The 21,359-nt window shown below is 52.5% G+C and overlaps 1 protein-coding gene across 18 annotated transcripts in view; it reads right to left on the bottom strand.

Annotated features, from left to right (window-relative positions):
* BRSK2 (BR serine/threonine kinase 2) overlaps positions 1–21,359 on the bottom strand; it is a 155,245-nt gene that overhangs the window by 13,007 nt on the left and 120,879 nt on the right. For 10 of the 18 annotated variants that reach the window (XM_043971500.1, XM_043971503.1, XM_043971490.1 and 7 more), the window contains 6 exons: positions 17,587–17,647; positions 14,817–15,024; positions 12,880–12,928; positions 7,693–7,816; positions 4,873–5,053; positions 4,467–4,556 (listed from right to left, as the gene is read on the bottom strand). In XM_043971500.1, coding sequence (XP_043827435.1) covers positions 4,467–4,556; positions 4,873–5,053; positions 7,693–7,816; positions 12,880–12,928; positions 14,817–15,024; positions 17,587–17,647 — 713 coding nt within the window. Of the gene's footprint in view, positions 1–3,937; positions 4,035–4,466; positions 4,557–4,872; positions 5,054–7,692; positions 7,817–12,879; positions 12,929–14,816; positions 15,025–17,586; positions 17,648–21,359 lie in introns of all 18 variants that reach the window. The other 8 variants (XR_006353590.1, XR_006353591.1, XR_006353592.1 and 5 more) reach the window with 1 other exon arrangement.

The raw sequence follows: 21,359 nt of genomic DNA, 5'->3' as shown, positions 1-21,359 counted from the left end.
TCTTTGGACCATCTCTGGTGTACTCTGGTAATATGGCAGCACACTTTGGTACACTGCTGCCGACCTGGGGCTGGCTCGACTCACCTCATGCTTGGACTATTGCCATAGCTGCGGGTGGGGTCTGCCTGCCTCGAGTCTCTTCCCTCTGCAGCCCATCTTCCACTCAATTGTCAAAATGATCTTGCTCAAAGGCAGGTCTGACCATGTCACCCCCTATTCAGTAAGCACCAGTGGCTCCCTATCACTTCCAGGATCAAATACAAAAGTTGTTTGGCTTTTCATGCCCCTCACAATCTGTTCCCCTCTCCCTTCCAGTCTTTTTACACCTTATCCCACCCCATGTGTTTGGTAATCCAGTGACACTGACTCCCTTGCTATTCCTTCTACAAGACACTCCATTTCCCACCTCCAGGCATTTTCCCTAGCTGTCCCTTATTCCTAGAGTGCTCTCTCCTCTAATCTCTTCTTCCTGGCTTTCTTGGCTTCTTCCTTTAAGTCTCAGCTAACAGCCTAGCTTCTATAAGAAGTCTCTTGCTGGGGCATCTAGATGGCACAGTGGATAGAGCACCGGCCCTGGATTCAGGAGGACCCACGTTCAAACCTGGCCTCAGACACTTAACACTTGCTAGCTGTGTGACCCTGGGCAAGTCACTTAACCCCAATTGCCTCATCAAAACAACAAAACCAAAACCAAAACCAACCAACCAACCAAACAAACAAAGTCTCTTGCACTCTGCTTTCCTTCTAGTCCCTCTCCTCTGCTGATTTATACTGATCATAGCTTGATTGTACATCCTTATTGGCATGCTTCACCATTACAGTAGGGATGGTCTTTTGCCCTTCTTTGTATCCCTCGTGCTTAGCACAGTGCCTGGCACATGGTAGGCACTTAATGAACATTTATTGACTGATTGACATGAAGTTACAGGGCCTAGTTACTGCACTGAACTGCTTGGCAAAAAGCCTAGAGCCCAGCAACTGTTCGTAGGCGTGGGATGCCTGGGGCAGGAGAAGCACCGTCTTAGGTCTGTGTCTATTCTCTGGAGAACTGAACAGGCGTCTGTGTCTCTGATAGGACTACACATCTGTGAGTACCTCCTCCCGCCTTGGGCAGTATGCTCACATCTTGTTAACACCCACCTAGGAAAAGCAAAGTCCCTCCAATATGCCTAAGGAGACTGCCTTACTTTGGCCTACCATGGAACTGAAAGCACTTTTTCCACAGTGAAATCCTAGCTAGTCTTTTCTCTTTTGAGCCCACTCACTGCTGGCAGGACAGTGTTGGGCTGTCCTTGGGTCCCCAGGAATCATAGGATCACACATTTAGAGCTGGAAAGAATTTCAGGGACTATCGAGTTCAATACCCTCATTTCACAGGGAAAAAACCTGATTTTCTCAGGGTCATAGAGATAGTAAATGTATGAGGTGAGATTGGAACCAAGGTCTTCCAGACTAGTGCTCTAGCCTCTATAACACAAGGCCTCCCAAGAATGGCTGGCTGCTTTCTCTTCCCAGCCACAGAGCAGACTGGTGGAGCAGGCCCTCAAGGAGCATGGGCAGCAAGGCTGAGTTTGAACCTGGGCCATGGGCCGACTGCCAGTTGTTTCTTCAGGGGCCTCATTCCTAAGGGGCTTGGCAAGAGGTACCGTATGAGGGAGGGGTTCAGAGGGTAGCAGCCAGCCTGGTGTCCCAGAAACCTGTCTTCATGCCTCCCATCTCCTCTCCTGAGTTATGACCTGGGCTCTTAGAGAGAGGCCTGAGCCTAGGCCGAGATCCCTGTAGTGCCATATCACCCTGCCATTGGCAGATAGCCTGTAGGGGGGCAAAGGCCCTTCACAGCGGCTCAGTGCTAGAAGGAGCTGCCCTTCAGCCAGCTCACAGCAGCCAGAGCTGCCCTGGGATTCAGCCCAGAGTGAGCATCAAGCTACTGGGAGCTGAGTCCTGGGAGTGTGAGCCTGCCCACCTCACAGCTCAGAGATCAGACTTGGGCCAGGGAAAGGATAGAGTGAGCCAAGCAGAGCAGGGGAGGAAGGATGATGGACCAGGGGGACAGGAGCAGCCCAGCTCAGTCCTCAGCCAGGGGCACATGCAGGGGGCATGGACGGACACAAAGACAGAGCCCCCTACAACATTGAGCAGGATGAAGAGCAGGGGGGACCACCTTGGACCCAGGCAGGCCCCCAGAGAGGTGGGGAGGGACCTCTGAGCTGGAAAGGGATCTAGAGGCTGCCTCATTTCCACGCCCTACTTTGCACGGGGCTCCTTAGCCTGTGGTCTCCAACCTAAGTTTGATTACAATTCTATTTCCCTGAAAGAACAGGGAGCCAATGTCAGGGAAAGAGGCTCAGGCTGATGGAGAGAATGCATCCTCCATCTCTTCCCACCCAGGGGCACTGAGACCATGAGATCCCCTCATTAATTCCCTCATAGCCCCGCCTCTGAGCTCAGCCTTCATTGGCCTGTAGCCTTCTTGGATTACGGCTTTCTTCCCCGCTTTCTCCTTCCCCTGACCCAACCCCAAACCTTAGGGCCTTCCCTCTGGGCAGCTTCTGGCCACAGCAGATGACCTCCACCCTCCACATAACGCATCTCTCTGGCTCATGAGCTTCAGGCTCCTTTGGATCATGGCCCCGCCCTTCCCCACTGCCTGGTCTCCCTCCTTCCTCCTGGCACTGGGTTTATGGGAAAGGACACCTAGGAAGGACTAGGATGGAAGAGGAGCACAATGGAGGCGCTTCAGGAAGGTTGACTCGAATGGAAAGTTAGAGGAAGAGTGGAGGAATGGAGGGAGGGAGAGGGGAGAAGAGAAGGGTGGAGCAGAAGGAAAGCTTTTGGCAGGCAGGGACAGGGGGGCTTGGGGCCTGCATCTTGTCAGGCATTCAGTGGGCACTTAAGAAATGCTTGTGCAGTTGGGTGGAGGGATGGAAGGAAGGCTTTGGTGGCATCTGCTGGAACTGAAGAGACATGCTGGGATCCATTGTAAGAGCCTGGTATGTTGGAGCTAGGGGCCACAGGAACAGAAGTGGAAGAACTGGGGCACCAAGGGAGGCAGGAGGCTGCCTGGCCTCACTGGAGCTCCCTCTCCTGCCAACCCTGATGCCCAGCTTGAGTGCCTCAAAAAGAAAGTTCACTTGGTCTGTGTGCAGGCTGGGTGTCTGTTAATCTGTCTGCCTGCCTGCCTGTCCGTCTGTCTGATTGCCTGCCTGCCTGTCTGTCCATCTGTCTGCCTGCCTGCCTGCTGGTCTGTTCGTCTGTCTCTCTGCTTGCCTGTCTGTCCATCTGTCTGCCTGCCTGCCTGCTGGTCTGTCCGTCTGTCTCTCTGCTTGCCTGTCTGTCCATCTGTCTGCCTTCCTGCTTTCCTGCTGGTCTGTCCATCTGTCTCTCTGCTTGCCTGTCTGTCCATCTGTCTGCGCACTCCTAAGGCTCCTGGTCTGTGGCTCAGGGCTGTCCTTCAGGAAGGCTCTACCACCACTCTTTGAGCCTGCTCCCTCTGAGGTCTGTCTCCCTCCCTTCTCCCCCCTTTTCCCCACACTGGGCAGCTGGTTCCTCTGAGCAGGGTGGGGAGAAGTCAGGAAGGTAGAGGGAACCTAAGTGCAGAAAGGAAAGGCTGGGGGTGCCCCCTTGGCCCCTGCAGAGGCCTTCTTCTGGACTCTCTCCCCTCCGGCCAGGCTGACCAGTGTACCTGGGGAGACCAGAGGACTCAGCATCTCCTGGGTGGCTGGGAAAGGCTCCTGAGTCCCTTCCTCCAGGGTCAGGATCTCTGCTCCCTGCAGAGGTTCAGGCAGGCCTAACTGTGGCCATTGGCTGGCCCAGAGAGGGATAGAGGACCTGAGGAGGGGAAAGCTGGCTGGCCCCTCCCCTCCCCTCCCCTCCCCTCCCTGGCTCCCCCACTGAGGACAAGAGAGAGGCCGCCTGGCCGAAGCTGGGAGGGCCTTACCTGCTATAGTCTCAGAGGCTACTCTCGTAGCTGGTGGCCACCTTCTGGCCCTTAAACACAGCTCCCCAGCTTAGTCCTGGAGCTGAATGGGGGGTTTCTACAGTGGACAAGAGGGCTCCTTTTAGTGTGGTCACATGGCAAGGCATGCCCCGGTCGATGCCTGGAACCTCTGGTGGCTCTGCTTGGCTTGGCTGGGCCCAGCACTGGCCAGGGAGGGGACTCTGCTCACTGAATACAGGAGTAGGTGTGGCAGGACAGCGGGGCACTGAGGGAGGCAGAGGCTGGGTGGGGAAGCAGAGCCAGGAGCAAGGGGATGAGGCAGCGGCAGCGGGGCGGGGTGTAGGGAGGGCTGGGGTGGCGGCTGTCCAACAGCAGCAGTGGGGGGTGGGGGATCTGCTCTGCTCTGCTCGCCCCCACTCTCCTGGCCTCTCCCCACTGAAGCACACTGGACCCTACTATCTCTTCCCCTGCCTGAGGAGGGGAAGCCTCTGGAGGAGTCAGTGGGCTCCCTGGCAGGCCGGTAGCTCACCTGATAATTGCTGGACTGATGGCTGGTCATGTGTGCTTAACAGCTGGGCCTGAATGGTTTCCACCACCCTCTTAAAGCGACGGCTCGGACCTGGAGAAGGCAGGTGGGGTGGGGGAGGGGCTTGGTTACTGTGGGGCCAGTGACAGGGCAAAAATGGCTGCCTGTTTCCCGCCCAGGGCCCCGGGAAGCCCCGTTCCCTTCCTTGCCTGTGGCCCCTTAGCTGGAGGACCAGGGAGGGTTGCTCACTCTCCTGAGGGATGGGAAGAAGGGGAAGAGAGCCCCCTCCAGCACAGGGCCCCAAGGATTCCCAGGGAGTGTCCTCTTCCCCTTTCAGGGCAGGGCTGTGGCCAAGCCAGTGGTCGCCCACCCCAGCCCCCAGCTCCCCTCCTGGGACTCCAGGAATCACCTGACAAAAGGGTGAAAGTGACTGAGTAGATGCCGTTCTCCTTCTGCGCCTCCCCACCTTCCGTGTAGGTGATGTCCACTTGAAACTTGACCGGCTTCTGGAAGACAGCCGGTCCTCCTGTTGACTTATACTCTGCACGGAAGCTCGTCTGCGAGATGACGCTGTGGCTGAGGCTGGGAATCTGTGAGGGAGAATTGGGGTGAGGCCCAGGGACTGGCCAGGGGGCCCCTGCAAGAAGAGGGTGTGTGGTCCGCTTTCCTGGCTTCTCTCTTTGCCAAAAGCCTTCTCCAACTGACTGGTGAAAGTGACTCCTGAGAGAGGGAGGTGCCAGGGACCATCCAAAGTTGCCTAATCACCAGCCAAGGGGAAGAGCCAGGCTCCAGGATCATCAATTTTTGCAAATGAGCTGAGACCTAGAGGTATTCCCTCAAAGAAAACCCAACTGGCATTCAATGCGGGGGGGGGGGGGAAGTTATCTATGGCGGGCCTGGCCTTGGAAGACAGTAAGGAATTGGGGGGCACGAATATGGCAGGGGAGGGTACTGGATGCTGCAGGGAGAGACATTGAGGCCCAAGCTTCAGGAAAGCAAAACAGGACAGTTAATGAGGGCAGCACAGGGCCTGGAGCCCCCCAGAGGAGGGGCAGCCTTCAGGAGCCAGACTTCAGGTGGGGGCTCCCAGCTTGTGGCTGGTGACTATGAGGGCTCCCCAAACAAGATCTGGGGTGGGAGGAGGTCCTCCTGGCTGCAGCCTCACACATCTAATCCTCCATGAATACACTTCTAGGTCTCCTTCACTAGCGGACATGGAAACTGGAGTTTCCTAACCGAGGGAAATAATGCCACTATGGGTCAAGAGAGGATGGAAGAGTTTGGGGAGCCATCTGGGGGCAACCCCAACTCGATCTCCAAATGCTCGCTTAGCACCCAGACCTACCACTGTGGAGGAGGGCTTTCCACTCTGAGGGCCACAGAGCAGGGAGCCGGGACTCCTCCCCCCAGTCAGACCTGTTCTCTCCCCATTCCCCACCCCCAGCACTGATCTGGGTGTCTTATGTTCAGAGCCCTGTGCTTGCTGCTAGGGGACAATCAAGGTTCAGAGAAGATGGAGTCCCTGCTTTCAGGGAGCTTATGGAAGGCTTCTCAATGAGCAAACCATTCTCCTCCAGAACAGTGCACAGAACCCAGGGGTCAGGAGAACCTGAGTTCAAATCCAGACTCATACTTCCTAGCTGTGTGACCATGAGCAAGTCTTGCCTCAGTTTCCTCATCTTTAAAATAGGGGTAATGGTAGCCCCTACCCAAGGTGTGAGGATCAAATGAGATAATAACTGTAAAAGAACTTGGCAAGCCCTAATGGACTCTAGGAATGCTAGGTGCTATTGTTATTATTAATGAGGCAGCCCCCAGGGAGGCCAGGTGTGGCCAGGCCAGCCACAAGCTCCCCATGCTAGAGGCCACTGGCTCCACTCCTCAGAGGCTCAGCCTGGGAACAGGGATGAAAAGGAAGACTGGCCTCCATTTTCTCTTGTTCTGGGTGAGTATGTCAGCAGCTGCAGGGCCAGGGTCCCCTTCCTCGGGTCAGCTGTCATATGCTATATGCATCAAGTTTAAATTTGTTCTATATGAGTTATATTTTGAAGAACTCTCACTGTTTAATTTGATCATTGACAATGCCCTAATAAAGGTTAGTGGAAATCCAGTAGTTCAATAGCTAAAGAAGTAAAAGTATCCAGAGACAGCCAGAATCCAGAATCCTGACCAGAATCCAGTCTCCCTGATGACATTTTAACACTCAATGAAGACAAGATTTCAAGGACTTTAAATGAACATTTTTGTTTTTTTCCTTCTGTTACTATATATACCATCTGTAATATGTATTTTCTGCAGAGGCCTTCCCTCTGTAGACATTGTCAAAACATGAGTCCATGAGGGACTGCCCCTCTGGACAAAATTTTCCCTTTCTCCCTTTCCTATATTGTTATTAGTATATTGTTTGTTAGCATAGGTTATGATATTCTGTTATTTTTTACTGTTTCATCAAGGAAACACCCCATGTTTCTTTATGAAACAAAGAAGGGAATGTGATAAAATAATGAAGTTTGGTAGATGCCCAGGGGCCCCACCTGATTGATTTAGTATTGTTTGAATTGGGTGAGAATGAGAAACTGACTAAGTACCTACTTAAGGATGATTGGATGGAGGCCACACCTGGCCAGCCCTGCGTGACATGTTGGTGTACTACTGACTTCAGCAAGAGACCACTCTCAACCAATCAGCTTGAAGGACCTCCCCTTTGGGGGAGGGAGAGAAGAACTAGGAAGGGAAGAGACATTCATTCTGGAGTGAGAACTTTGGAGCATACCAGAGAGGGACTGCACAGCTGACTCTCATTGAAACTACAGACCCTAGGTGGTGAGTTTGTGGAAGTGAGGGCAGCTCTTTAAGCTAGCCGAGCAGCAAGAAAGTTTGGGGTTTGAGTCAGTCTTTGCTAGAGCCAGGGAGCTTATTTGTTTTCTCTTCCCCTATTCCCTTCCTTGTTGTCCTTGACTTTATGGACTTCACCTGTGTTGCCTATTTTGTTCCCTTTAATAAAACCTGGTTTGTTTGTAGAAAAGAGGCTATTAATCTCCTTTCTTGTTAGTCTGGGAGAAATAACTAAAAAAGGCAGTTTGGAAGGGAGGAAACTTTGGACCTAGAGGTCTCTCATTATTTTCTGAACCCCAATATTACGGCAAGCTGACCAATTAAAATTTGGCCCTTATGGCACCATGGATCAGCTCCCCACCCCCCTGCCCCCAACAGGGCCCTGGCCCCTTACCGAGAGGAAGGCATGCACGATGTCAGCCTTGATGGAGCTCAGCGGCTTGTCTTTGATAACCACAAAGATCTGTTCTTCTTTCTCCAGGTTGATGAAGTTCCCAAACCAAGACTTTTTGGCGAGCCTGTAGCAGGGCAGAGCAAGACCGGGCCGGTTGTGGGGTGGAGAGGAAGAGGAGGGAAAGGGGAAGACGGCAGAGCATGTTGTTGAGGGAGAGTATCATATAGGGCTCCCTGATGTTCCCTCCTTTGAGGATGGCTGGGGGTGTCAGCTACAGGATGAGACCCAGGACAGGCAGGATCATGACAGGGAGCTGGGACCTGTCTGCCTCACTCCACGGAGCCCCAACACCAACCCCAAACTACCAAAATATTTTCAAAGGCTCAACCACAAAATCTCGATTCTGGCCACACTGTTCCTCCCCATGGTTGCCAATTCAGTTCATTCTCCTTCCAGACTAAGTCTGTGCCAGCCCCTCTTCCTTCCCCCATTCCTCCTGTTTAGGCAACCTGGTGGCTTCCCTCTAACAAATATATTTAGTACTTCTCACCTCAGACAAGGCCCCTTAGGAGAGAACAAAGTGAAGACCAAGGGAGTAACCCCACCTTTTAAGGACCCTGACAGATTACTCCTAAGCCTAGATCTTGGACCAATGCTTGCTTTCAAGGATGAATTGTACTGGAGAGAAATTAAATAATGCATTCTGGGATGAAGGCAGCTGGGTGGCACAGTGGATAGAGTCCCAGGTCTGGAGTCAGGAAAACTCATATTCTGAGTTCAAATCTAGCTGCAGACACTTACTAGCTATTTGACCCTGGGCAAGTCATTTCACCCTGTTTGCTGCAGTTTTCTCATCTCTAAAATGAGCTGGAGAAGGCAATGGTAAACCCCTCCAGTATCTCTGCCAAGAAAGCCCCAAAGGGGGTCACAAAGAGTTGGGTATGACTGAAACAACTGAACAACAACCAGTTCTGGGATGAGTATTGGGAGAAGAGGGAGAGGCTGAAAATTAAACAACCAAACATAGATATAACTATGCTGAGCAACAGATACAGACAGACAGATAGGAACAGGCTCTGAGAAAGGTATTCCCAAGTGACAGCATCCCAGTGAGCTGAGAGATTGTCACCTTATTGGTCAAAGCATTGAACAAGAGTCAAAGATGAGGAATCAGTGTCCAGTACTAGGAATCCCTCTTTGGTAACCATCTAGGCATGCCTTTGGGGGTGGTCATCATGACACTCATTTTTAATCCACCTGCAGTACCTATCATTCCACTTATAGCCATGGCATTTTGCCAACTAACAATTTAGTGAGATCCTAACAATTCTGTCCAAAAAGGAAATAAAGTCATCTTGGTATGACTTGGATTTGTGAAACCAGGCTAACTCCTGGCAAAAACCACTCTCTTCTCTGCTAAGTGCCCACACACACTAGAGGGAATGCTGTCAAGTTTCTTGTCTATAAAAGTGGCTAGGTGTTGTAGTGGATATGGTGCTGGACCTTCAGTCAGGAAGAGCAGAGGTTGAAACTTACCCCAGACACTTATTAGCAATGTGATTCTGGGCAAGTCATTTAACTTCAGTTACCTCAACTATAAAATGGGTATAACGATATGTGTCTACCTCCCAGGGTTATTGGGAGGAACAACTGAGATAAGAATTCTAAAGTGCTTTCCTGGCATTCAATAGATGCTGCATAAATTCTAGCTATTAGATTGTTATTGTGGTTTCCATAACCAAACTCCCCCCCCCCCATCTTCTGTTCTGCACAAGTCCTTAAAGTTGAGTGGCAAAATGCTGAGATCGCCCCTGCCAGATGGGTCTTCCAAAAGACAGAACCAATTCACTAGGAAGTGAATGTGTTTGTGAAAAGTCAGCACATTGGAGAGCTCCTTGAGAAGGCATACTGAACGATGGTCCTCCCTCCTCCTGTTTCTCATTGCTATCATCTGTGAGTCTAAAGTCAGAACTTCCTCCTTGGCCTCCATCAGAGTATCTCAAAAGTTCTAGTCCTGGGACCAGGCCTGTATTTTCTGACTTCATAAAGTCTATGGTACACAATGTGTTAGACATTCACTTCATTCTGACCAACTCCAAGATGAGGGACATGGTCACTTTTTTTCAAGGTTCCTGGGACTTGTGTGTCACTTCTTGGAAGGTCAGAATTAAATTTGGGTTATACTAACTCTCTCTTCCTTGCTTTCTCTGCCTTTGGAGAGAAGCTTCCCACAAGGCAAGACTAGAACCCATCTAACATTTGTGTTGAGCAGAGTTAGACTTGCAGGAGATGCTGGGAGTGGGGAGGCCCTGTGGCGCTGTGACTTTGGGCCTGGGCCATGTTGGTGAGGTGTGTCAAGGGAGCAGACAGACAGAAACCCTAGCAGACTTCCAGTGAGCACAATGTGAAAAGCCCTGGTCCTGAATCCCAAACCAAACTCCCCATCCCTTGAGTGTGCAGGAGGGGAAGCCCCTGCCGTAGGCATCATCAGTAGATCCTTCTGGGCTCTGCTGACACAGACTTAATGGAAGATTCCTCTCAGGGCACTTCCCTTTTCCCTAGAAGTATGTTTTCTTTTATCTGGGAACTCTGGAATTTGACTATAATATTCCTGGGAGTTTTCCTTTTGGGATCTCTTTCAGGTGGATTCTTTCAATTTTATTTTACCCTCTGGATCTAAGATATTGGGTCAGTTTTCCTTGATGATTTATTGAAATACAATATCTAGGCTCTCTTTTTGATCATGGCTTTCACATAGTCCAATAAGTCTTTAACTGATCTATTATCCAGGTCAGTTGTTTTTCCAATGAGATATTTCACATTTTCTTCTATTTCTTCCATTCTTTTGACTTTGTTTTATTATTTCTTGATGTCTCGTGAAGTTTTTAGCTTCCACTTGCCAAATTCTAATTGTTAAGTAATTATTTTCTTCAGTGAGCTTTTGTACCTCTTTTTCCATTTGGCCTATTCTTCTTTTTAAGGAATTATTTTCTTCAGTGAATTTCTGTGCCTCTTTTGCCAGTTTGTTAATTCTCTTTTCATAACTTTCTTACATAACTCTCATTTATTTTTCCATTTTTCCCTCTACCACTCCTGTTGCTTTCTTTAACACTTCTAGGAATTCTTGTTGGGCTTGAGTCCAATTAGCATTTTTCTTTGAGACTTTGCTTGTAGCTGTTTTTATATTGATCTTATGTTTTGCTCTTCCCTGCCACTATGGTAGCCTTTTTGGGCAAGTTCTTTTTTGTTGTTTGCTCATATTTCCAGTATATGTCTCAAATTTGGATTTTATGTTAAAGTTGGGCTCTGCTTACCTGGCAGTAGGGAGGCATTAGCACAATCTTTAGGATTCGTCATGCTACTGTTTTCAGAGCTAGTTCTTGGGTCTTTAAGTTTTCAGTGCTTCCAAGGTAGTGTTGTCCTGGAAGAGACGTGGTCACTTCTTTTCTGGTTTGTGCTATGGTCTTTACACAGGAAGGGCTCCTGTTTCCCTGCAGCCACAAGTGCTAGCTCTTCTCTTGGCTCTGGAACTGTGACTAAGGACCCTGATCTCTTGTAACCAACCACAAGTGCTCCTCTCCACCCTGGAACTGAAACCCAGAATTGCATATAGGGAATAGAGTTGCCAATCGGTGTGAGCAAAAGGTCCCACATGGGGCAGCTAGATGGCGCAGTGGATAAAGCACCGGCCTTGGATTCAGGAGTACCTGAGTTCAAATCCGGCCTCAGACACTTAACGCTTACTAGCTGTGTGACCCTGGGCAAGTCACTTAACCCCAATTGCCTCAACAAAAAAAAAGGTCTCACATAATATCTTTCTGATCAGTTGTCTGACCTCCTCACTATCTCTGGGCCAAGAGCCCCCAAAGCTTCTGCTGCTGCTGCAGCTGCATGTGTGGGCTCCAGATAGGACTTCACCCCGGTGTCATAGACTTCTCCTGCTGACCTCCTAAGTTTTCTTAGGCTGGAAAAATGTCTCACTCTGACCTGCTGTTGGCTATGCCACTCTAGAATTTTGTTTGAGGCATTATTTTAAAGTTGTTTGGAGGAGAATATTGAGAGAGTTCAGCTGAGTGGCTGCCTCCTAATCCACCATCTTGGCTGTGCCCTTCTCTCCTTCAGTGTTTAATGAGGGGAATCTGCTGAAGTCGTGACTTCCCCATCCGGGTCGCCTGTCAGGAATACCTTCATGAGCTTGACACCCAGCTGATTGCTTGGGGGAGGGGCTCTTTACCTGTTAGTGGGAAATAATCTGGATTTGGAGTTAAGAGACCTGAAATCTAGTCCGGTTTTGCTCTAAATTTGCTGGTTGACCATTAGATTGTAAGTTAGGGCTGAGTCAGTCTCCATTGCTTAGAACAGAGCCTGGCACATAGTAGACACTTAATAAATGTTTATTGATTGATTGACCAAGTAAATTTCCCTCTCTGGGCACCAATTTCCTTATATGTACAGCAGGAGTGGTTTATGCTGAAGCATCTTGAAGTTTGCCTCTGGCTCTGGGTCCTACAATAGGATGTTAGCAGTGACCCTCCAAGGAAATCATGGGCACACCTCTCTTCTTTTACCAGTCTGGGACTGTCCAGAGACTTGGGGCCCCAGCTCCCCACACAGATGTAAACACTCCTCATGGATTGCCTATCTTCCCTTCCCCTCCTGGCCATGGGAAAATGCTAGTTGAGTCCTAACCCACCCAGTCTTGGTGATGCCAGTAGGAAGAAATCCAAAGAGGCAGAGATGGGAAAGGAGACAAAGACAGAGGTGGAAATGTATAGGGAGAAAGAAGAGAGAGATTCCAAAAGTGTGTGTGTGTGTGTGTGTGTGTGTGTGTGTGTGTGTGTGAGAGAGAGAGAGAGAGAGAGAGACAGACAGACAGACAGACACAGACAGATGCAGATGGGCAGGCAGGCAGATAGGCAGAGAGAGACAGGAGAGGCAAAATAAAAGACAGAAGTGAACAGGGAGAGTAGTAGCATGATCCCAGTCAGAGTAGGGAAGTGATCTTTTCAGCTTTTGCTAATCCTGGGGTGGCTCAGAGCTGAGCCGACCAGAGCCTGGACCCTCTGGGGATGTGGCTCCTCAGCCCAGGGTGGGGATCTGTTCAGCCCCCAGCATTCTTTGCCTCTGCTTGGTCTCAGAACCACTTAGATGGAGGAAGTCTGGGGGAGCAGGGTGGAGGTCACTTACTCTGGGGATGATTCTGGAGTCAGGTTGGACATCTCCTCCGGAGTAGGTACTGCACCCAGCCAGGCACCGAGGGGGGAAAGAGGACACGGTGACTCCACAGCCCATCTCCCATCTCTGCTGCCCACTTGCTCCCAGTTGGGATACAGTCACTGGACCCATCAGGACAGGTTACTGCCAGAGTGGCCCCACTGGGCCCAAGGCTGAGCGTGGTGGATCCCCCAGTCTCTTGGAGGCAGGCCTCTGGCCTCAGCTCTGACCTTGGCAAACTCTCAGCAGGGGGCTTTTGACCTAGAAGCTAAAGCTGTGAGTTGGTGACCTTGTCTGGTCTCTTGCCACAGCTAGTATTGTTCCTAAAGCCCCTGCAGACCCCTGGTGGGAGATTGGTGAAGAGCCTCTTGCTAACTCTGCGCACGCAGATGGTCAGGGAGCCTGGAATCCAGCTCAGGATAGAGCAGCCAGCAGCTGGAGCGGGGCCTGAGGGTCCTGAGCCTCTTTGGGTCACACCAGAGCCAGCACAAACTCAATGTTAGGCTCACAGAGAACCACAAGAATATTTCAGCCCAGTCAGGCTGAAACCAACCCCTCCCCTTCCCTGTCTGTGCCCCCTTCCTTGAGGCTTGCCATCCAGTGCCCTGGTCATGGCCCATGGCTGGACATGGCTTGTGGTTCACCCCCACTTCTTAGCACAGACACTTTAGGCTCAGGGTAGGTCCAGAAATGGACCAGAAATGGAGGCTGCCCCAGGCTGGCCAGAGTGATCCTTCTGACCACACCCAGTAGTCCCCATGACACACAGTCACACACTTGGGAAAGAGGGCCTTGCCTTCTGTACACAGCTATGGCCTCACTGGGTTCTTCCAGTGAGGTGGCCTCTGCACACAAACTGCCCGCTCACTGCCTCAGAGGATGCCACCTTCCAGGTCAGATATCAGGCAATGGCCCTGGGACAGTTGGGCACTCACTGGTGGCGTGAAGCAACCCAGGGGTGAGCCTGAGCTGCCAGGCTCATTCAGGCAGGGGAGGTGAGGGTGTGCTGTGAGTGTGTGTGCTGATGTGCATGTGGTATATGTGTACACTGTATGTATGTGTGCACTGCCTGTGTGTGTGCAGATGTGTATGTGGTATATGTGTACACTGTATGTATGTGTGCACTGCCTGTGTGCGTGCAGATGTGTATGTAGTATATGCATACACTGTATGTATATGTGCATTGCCTGTGTGTGTGCAGATGTGTATGTGGTATATGTGTACACTGTATGTATGTGTGCACTGCCTGTGTGTGTGCAGATGTGTATGTGGTATATGTGTACACTGTATGTATGTGTGCACTGCCTGTGTGTGTGCAGATGTGTATGTGGTATATGTGTACACTGTATGTATGTGTGCACTGCCTGTGTGTGTGCAGATGTGTATGTGGTATATGTGTACACTGTATGTATGTGTGCACTGCCTTTGTGTGTGCAGATGTGTATGTGGTATATGTGTACACTGTATGTATGTGTACACTTCCTGTGTGTATGTGCAGATGTGTATGTGGTATATGTGTACACTGTGTGTGTGTGTGCATTGCCTGCATGTGAGAGAGTGTGAATGTGAGTGTGTGTGCACACGTGTGTTGTGGGCAGGGCTCAGGAACAGGGACAAGATTCTGTGCTTTCCTTGTCCCTTGCTCACTTCTATGGGGCAGAGACAAGGCCGGGCCAGGAGCTCGCTTCTCTTTCCTTCTGTCCTGTGAACACAAACTGGGACTCCCTTGGCCAGAGATGCCCGGAGTGAGCTCATTGTCCAGCTCCCAGCCCCTTCTCAACAGCAGGACTGCCCCAAGCCTGACCTGGGAAGAGGGGGAGGGAGTGCCCAGGAAGGTGGGGGGGGGCCAATGACCTCCCCAGTGGCTCGGGCAGACTCTAGTGGACCATGGGAGGGGGCAAGTTACTCACCCTGCAGTTTCCGCCTGTGGAATCGAGGAGACCCCAGGAAACTGTTTTTGATGGAATTGAGGCGTGTCCTCCAGGGCATCCCTCCGATGCTGGGGCTGGACGGTGGGGTGGGGTTGGGTGTGCCCGCCGGGCTCTCCTTTGGCGTGTGGACGGGCGTTCCCTTGGGGGTAGGGAGGGGGCTGCCCCTCGGAGAGGGGTGAGGGGTCACCTGTATGATGGGGATAGATTTGGTGCTCGGGTCAGTACTAGCAGGGAGCAGCCTGATGGGAGACAAGGGGTGCAGGTGAGCCGCCGGCCCGGCCAGCTGGGGGCTGAGCAGGCCCGCAGCCAGAGCTCGGGCTGGGCCAGCGGGGCCAGGCGGGGGCGGGGCCGGGCCGGGGCCGATGGTGCTGGCGGGGAGCGGGTTGGACTTGGTGGACTGGAGAGGTTTGTCCGTCACTTTGCCCTTGGATGGTAAGGTCTGTGTCTTTGGATTGGGCTGCATCGCTGGCTTTGGTTGGAGGACGGGTCCGGGCCGTGAGGTGTCCCTACGAGCTTCGGGGTCCAAGGACATTTGGGGGCGGGGGGGAAAGGGGAGCTCAGGGGGCTGGGGAGGGATGAAAAACTTTCTGATAGGCTACAACAGACACAGAGAAAGATTGAGAAGAGGGAAGGAGGCAAAGAGGAGAGGAGAGAGTGCAAGAGAGCGAGGAGAGAGAAAGAGACAGAGACAGAGAAGGGAGGGGGAGGGAGGGAGAGAGGAAGGAGAGAGGAAGGGAGGAGGGGAGGGAGGGAGAGGAAGGGAGTGGGGAGGGGGAGGGGAGGAGGAGAGGGAGATGGAGAGGGGACAGAGAGAGCAAGAGCGAGCAGGGGAGTGTCCGTGCACAGCAAGAACGGTGAGACGCACCCACACGCACCCACATGCACCCCAACGCAGGCAGATGAAGAAAGAAAAAACAGAGCACAGTCCCCAGGAGGCTCAAGGACCCCGTGAGGAGGGAGGCACAGGTGATGGGTGAGGGGGATTGCAAAGAAAAAAACAAACAAACAAACAGGTACGCACGTACAAACAAACACACACACACACAAAGAGAACATGCAGTTAGCAAAGAATGCAGCAGCAGCCAGTGTTGCCCCGGACCTTGGCCACCTCAGCCACCCACAGCCACACACAGGGCAAAGCACCACAATCCATGAGTCCAGCACGGTGGGAGGGAGGGGGCATCCAACCAGGAAATGGGAAAAGAAAGCCTCTGCCTGCTGACCCCCGGCCTGGCCCCTTCCCTCTGGAGAGTGGCCAAAGGGAAGCCTTCTTTGGGCCACTGTACTTCCCAGGAGGCACCAGACCAACTCAAACACACCAGGCTGGGCCATCGAAGTTCTCTCAGCTATCCTGCTCCATGCCACCCACTTGCTTGGGAGGGTCCTTTAGGTCCCCTTGATAGCTAGATTTCCCAGATGGGCACCCTGTGCCATCCATCCCCAAAGATCCGAGAAGCTGAGGGAATCTTGAGGGATCTGTAAGACCCTGGCTGGCCCTGGGGGGAAGGGGCTCCTACAGCCTCACTCTGGGAGGGGCTCAGGGGAAGGAAAGCCTAAGCTACTACCTGAGAGGGATAAGCCAGTGTTGGGGGGGTGGGCACACAGGCCAGGAAAAGCCCCGAGGGTGGAGAGAAGAACTATTTGCTGCCTTTCTCTGGGCTCTGGCCTGGGGAAAACAGGCTGCAGTCAGTGGGCCTGGGGCCAAGTTCTGCTTCTGCCATTTCCTGCACCTATGAACCTTTGGGGTCTCAGTGTCCTCCTCTGGAACATTAGGAGGTTGGACCAGAAGATGGCTGGTGTTCTTTCTGATCTGAGCCCTGGATGCTGGGATTATTGGCAGACTCAGCACCAAGCTGTGACCCACTGAATAAAGAGCCATTCCTTCCAGCAGACACTGGGCCTGGGAAGGCCCTGGCCTCCAGCCTCCTGAAAGGGGACCTTTGGCAGTGAATGCAGACCCCTGGTGGGATAGAGGGGACCCCTCCAGGGCTGCCCCAATGACTTGTAGGTCAAGGAGCCAGTCACCATCTCCTATAAATGGGACCCAGCAAGAAAGTGGCCACGGCTGTCGCTCCCACCCAACTGTCCGGGGGCTCAGCCTGGGACTTGGGGCCAGAGGTTCATGCCATGGGCCAACCACTGCCATTGGGCAGGTTCTCTAGGCCTTGACCCACAGGCGCTTGGGGCTTATTTGAAGGGAAAGGAAGCTATTCTCCTTACAGGTCTGTCCCTTCCCCAAGTGGACATTGGCCTGTTCAGGACAGATGCACCCCTGGGCCCTGTTGTTTCTGGGACCATCTGGGGGAGAAGAGGCCTGTGTGCTAAGTTAGCAAGCAGGCCCTGTGGGCTACAGCACTCTGATGGGCCAGAGGTCTGTGCATGTGCACACATGTACTTGTGTGCACAAACGTGTGTGTGTGTGTGTGTGTGTGTGTGTGTGTGTGTGTGTGTGTGTGTATGGAGAGCTATCAGGTTTAGTCATTCTTTTGCTTCTCTCCTGCTAGCTTCTTAGAGCTCATCCCACCTGGCTACCAGCATCCCTTGCTCTGCATTGCCCTTGACCTGTCCTACCCAGAGAAGGCCCAGAGAACTTTCTGATTGCTAAAAATGGCCAAAACAAGCCATGAATGAAGCGAAGGCCAAGCCCCACAGGCCACGGGCCAAGCAGTAGGTCTTTGGGGTCCAGAGAACAGGGCAGGGAAATGCCCACAGATGCTTGCTGTGGTGGGGTCCAGGAGGTGGTACTTACCCTTGGACTGCTGAGGGGGCTGGTGGAAAGACCCGATGAGGCGCCACTGATTGACCGGGACCTGGGGAAACACAAGCAGGACAGAGTCCTCAGGGGAAGGCAGGAAGGACCTGGGCAGCGTCAGCTTCCCCACTGACCCTGGTAACCCCTTTCCTTTCCAGTCTCTGCTGCCCTCCCCTCCGGCTGTTTCACCAGCTGGGAGTGGGGGCAGGCACAGCACCCAAGCCAGTTCATACCCATGCCTCCAGTGCCGCCTTCTGCTGCCCCTTGGTTCAATGCCACAAACTCCCTTGTTCTGCCACTGTCAAGGGCTCTCCGGGGTCCTCCCTTTGAATGGCTTGTTCTGGTCTCAGGGGACAGTGAGCCAACAGGCCAGGCAGGAGGCAGCCTCCCTAAGGGGTGGTCCAAACTATGGCAGGCCCCATGGGTCGTCTTGGCGCCCACCGCAGGCTCCCTCACCACTTCCCGTGCCTGCGGTTGCCCTGACTCCGAGGGTCACTGGGCTCTAAAGCCCGGATTCTGTCCAGGATGTAGAGGAAGATTCTGATGAGGGGGTAGCAGATTCTTGCCTCCTTCTAGCCTAAGCTTGCTTGTTGAATTGAATTGAATAGGCCAAGGAAGAGGGTTCAGAGAAAGGATAAGTAGGACCTTATTCTACAGGGGAGTTCAGCCCAGAAGAGACAGGGTGCTCTCAAGAATTAAGTCCTGAAGACACAAAAGAAGAATAATTCTGATGAAGAAAAAAGGCGGAGTTGTACAGAGACCGATGTGGCTGCACAGGGAGCTCACCAACCAATTTGGATTTTAAAGAGACATATACAGCAGGTCAGGGAGGATGAAGACACACGCCTGGAAGTCCTGAAGAACAGTGTCAAGAGGGAAGACCCCCAAAGTGACCCAAGGATGACAAGGAAACTTGAGGACAACAATAGGGCAGTTACTTGTTTTGCTATGTTGGGAAGCAAAGGGGGGAGGGGAAAAGGGAGAACCTTCTAGCATAAAGGTATGAGTTAGGAGATGGACTGTTGAGTTGAGGAAGCCACAGTCCTCAGGGGATCTTCAAATGGGTGCATAGAGGAGAAAAGGGTAACTGGAAAGGAGGGGGTTGGGAATGGAGGATTCTGGAGGTGAGAAGAAGGCACAGATTATTGAGTGTATGTGTATGGAGTAGGGGAAGAGAGGGGCACATGGCAAGACTTTCACTTTAGGAAAATCACTTGGGCAGCTGAGTGGAGGGTGGCCTGGAGGTGAAGAGATTTGAAGAAGGGAGCCCAATTAGAAGCTTATAGTAATAGTCTAGGTGAAAGATGATTAGGACATGATGGCTTTGTGAGTGATGGCAACAGGGACACCTCAGAGAGATCTTGTTCTGATAGAAATGACAAGAATTGGCAATAGATGGGGCATGTGGTGGAAGAGAGAATGAGGAGTTGAGGACAACTCTGAGGTTGGGGGCTTGGGAGGATGGTGGTGTCCTACAGTAGTAGGAAGAAAGAAAGGTTTGGGGGGAGGGAAAAGAGAACGAGTTCTGTTTTGGACATGCTGAGTTCAAGATGTCTATGGGGCATTCAGCTGAAGGCATCTGACAGACAGTTGGTGATGCAAGACTGGAAGTTGGGGTAAAGTCTTCATCTGGATAGATAGATCTGGAAATCAGCTTTCTAGAGGTGACAATCAAACTCATGGGAGGGGATGAGATCAGTAGCTGAGATAGCATAGAAGGAAAAGAGAAAAGGGCCCAGGAGAACAGCTGGGGGGTCCCCACAGTTAGTAAGCATGACCCAAAGATCCAGCAAAGGAAGCAGAGAAGGGGCCATCAGAGAAGTAGGAGAAGAACCAGGAGAAGGCAGTCCCCCAAAAGCCCAGAGAAAAGAAAGTGCCCAGGAGAGGGGGACCGGCAGTGTCCGAGGCTTCAGAGAGGCCAAGAAGGACGAGGTCAGGGAGGCTCGGGGATCTGTGTTGGGCCTGTTCTCCTTTATGCAGGGTGCTTCTCAAAGCTCACAGAACCCCAGACATGTTAGCTATGGTGACCTTGACATACGTATCTCAGATAAAGGCTGAGATGTCAGGCTCAGAGATGTCTGTGCAGTTTGACAGAGGGAGCAAAGCTTGAAAGAAGGCATTCGAACAGATGGGATGACAGTCAGGGACCAGTGAGACAGGTGGGCTGGTGCCTCAGGACTGAACATAACATGGTGGAAAGCACCAGGGGGAGCTGGGGGAGGCGTGGCTTGGAAAAAGCCCTGGGGGTGGAGTGGTTCTGTCCCATGAGAGGCCAAGAGGGCTCTTGGCCTTCATTGAGAGAGGCGGCATTTTTCAGGAAGTGATGGTCTCCTCCCCTGCTGCCCTGGATCATCCACATCTCGAGGGCTGGGGTTTCTTCTGGGAACCTGGGTAGTCCACATCTGGAAGGCTGGGGTTTCTTCTGGGAGTTGCCTTTTGGGAATGCCTTTGATAAACTGCAGAGTGGGGACTTCTCAGTGCAGGGGGACCATGAGAGCTGCTGTGGGAGAGGGAACTCACCTTTTCTGGTTGGCACCAGATGTCTGGGAACAATGGGTGGGGGATGTGAATGGGGAAGGTTGCTTCAAGGAGTCAGACCGAGACTGGATGGAGTTTGGAATGATAGCCATCCCAGCATGGAAGAGGCTGCTTCAGGATGAGGTGAGCTCCCCTCCTTGAATGTTGTCCAGTAGAGGCTAAAGGACCTCTTGTTGGAATGTTGTGTGTGTGTGTGTGTGTGGGGGGGGTGTCCTCCTGAGGTCTCCTCTAGCTGGGAGATTCTGTAATGCTGTGGCCATCTCCCTGAGAATTTGGCTGGGGAGCCATGGGGCATGGGGGCCTCTGAAACTACCCTGGGAGTCCTGAACTCTAAGGCTGCCTAGAGGCTTCTCCCTTCCCCCAGTCATGGGAGCACTTTAAGTCCTCAGGGCTCTCCCTGAGCTCCCCCCAGCCCTGCCCCGGCTGGCATGGCCTCCTCTGTGGCCTGCGAGCCTGGGCCTCTCTCCCTCTTCCTCAGCCCACAAGGAGCTGGACTCCTCAGTGCCATACATTGGAAGTCCTGGACATGTGAGGACTCTCCTCCATCTGAGCACCTTTTTGAACCCTGTGGACAGCAGAGCCAGAGGGGACACGTTCCCATAGTGCTTCACTTCTGGCAGGGTCCTGCTTGGCCCAGGACACAGGGGCAGTGAGGACAGTCCCTCCCTGTTCTGGCTGAGGCGAGCTCATCCCTCCCCCTCCCCAGCCCCAGTGGAGCCCAAACAGGACATTACCTGGACCATGTTTTCTCTTGTTGCCCACCCCTGCCGTGTCCTATCCCCTTTTCTCTCCCCTCCATGCTGTGCTCTGACAGAGCAAGGCCCCTGGTCCTTGGGCTTCTTGCAGGAGCCCCAGACTGGCCCTCCAGCTTCTAGGACTCATCTGCTAGCCAAAGGGGATGTGGCTTGGGGCTATGGGGTGGGAGGAGGGTGAGAGGGCAACAGATGAAGGGAAAGAAGTCAGAAACAGGTCTGCTTTCAGGACTTGCACAAGGGCCAGGGGAGGTCATGGGGATGGTTCAGTGACCAATATGGAGGGAGGCTTGCCTCTACCTACCCTCCACCCCGATGGACACTAGGAGAGCCAACGCAAGACTGGGGGGCAGAGGACCCAGAATTCACACCTCTCCAAAAAGCGGGACTGTGTGCAGAGCAGGTGTCTCTATCTGCTGTCCCAGTCCTCAGGCTGGGAATCAGCACCCAAGGCTGAAGGACAGCTCCCCTTCCATTCAT

This window comes from Dromiciops gliroides, chromosome 6 (assembly GCF_019393635.1).
Source record: "Dromiciops gliroides isolate mDroGli1 chromosome 6, mDroGli1.pri, whole genome shotgun sequence".
Taxonomy (NCBI): domain Eukaryota; kingdom Metazoa; phylum Chordata; class Mammalia; order Microbiotheria; family Microbiotheriidae; genus Dromiciops; species Dromiciops gliroides.
The sequence above is the reverse complement of the archived record's forward strand: the minus strand, read 5'-3'. Positions and strand labels throughout refer to the sequence as shown.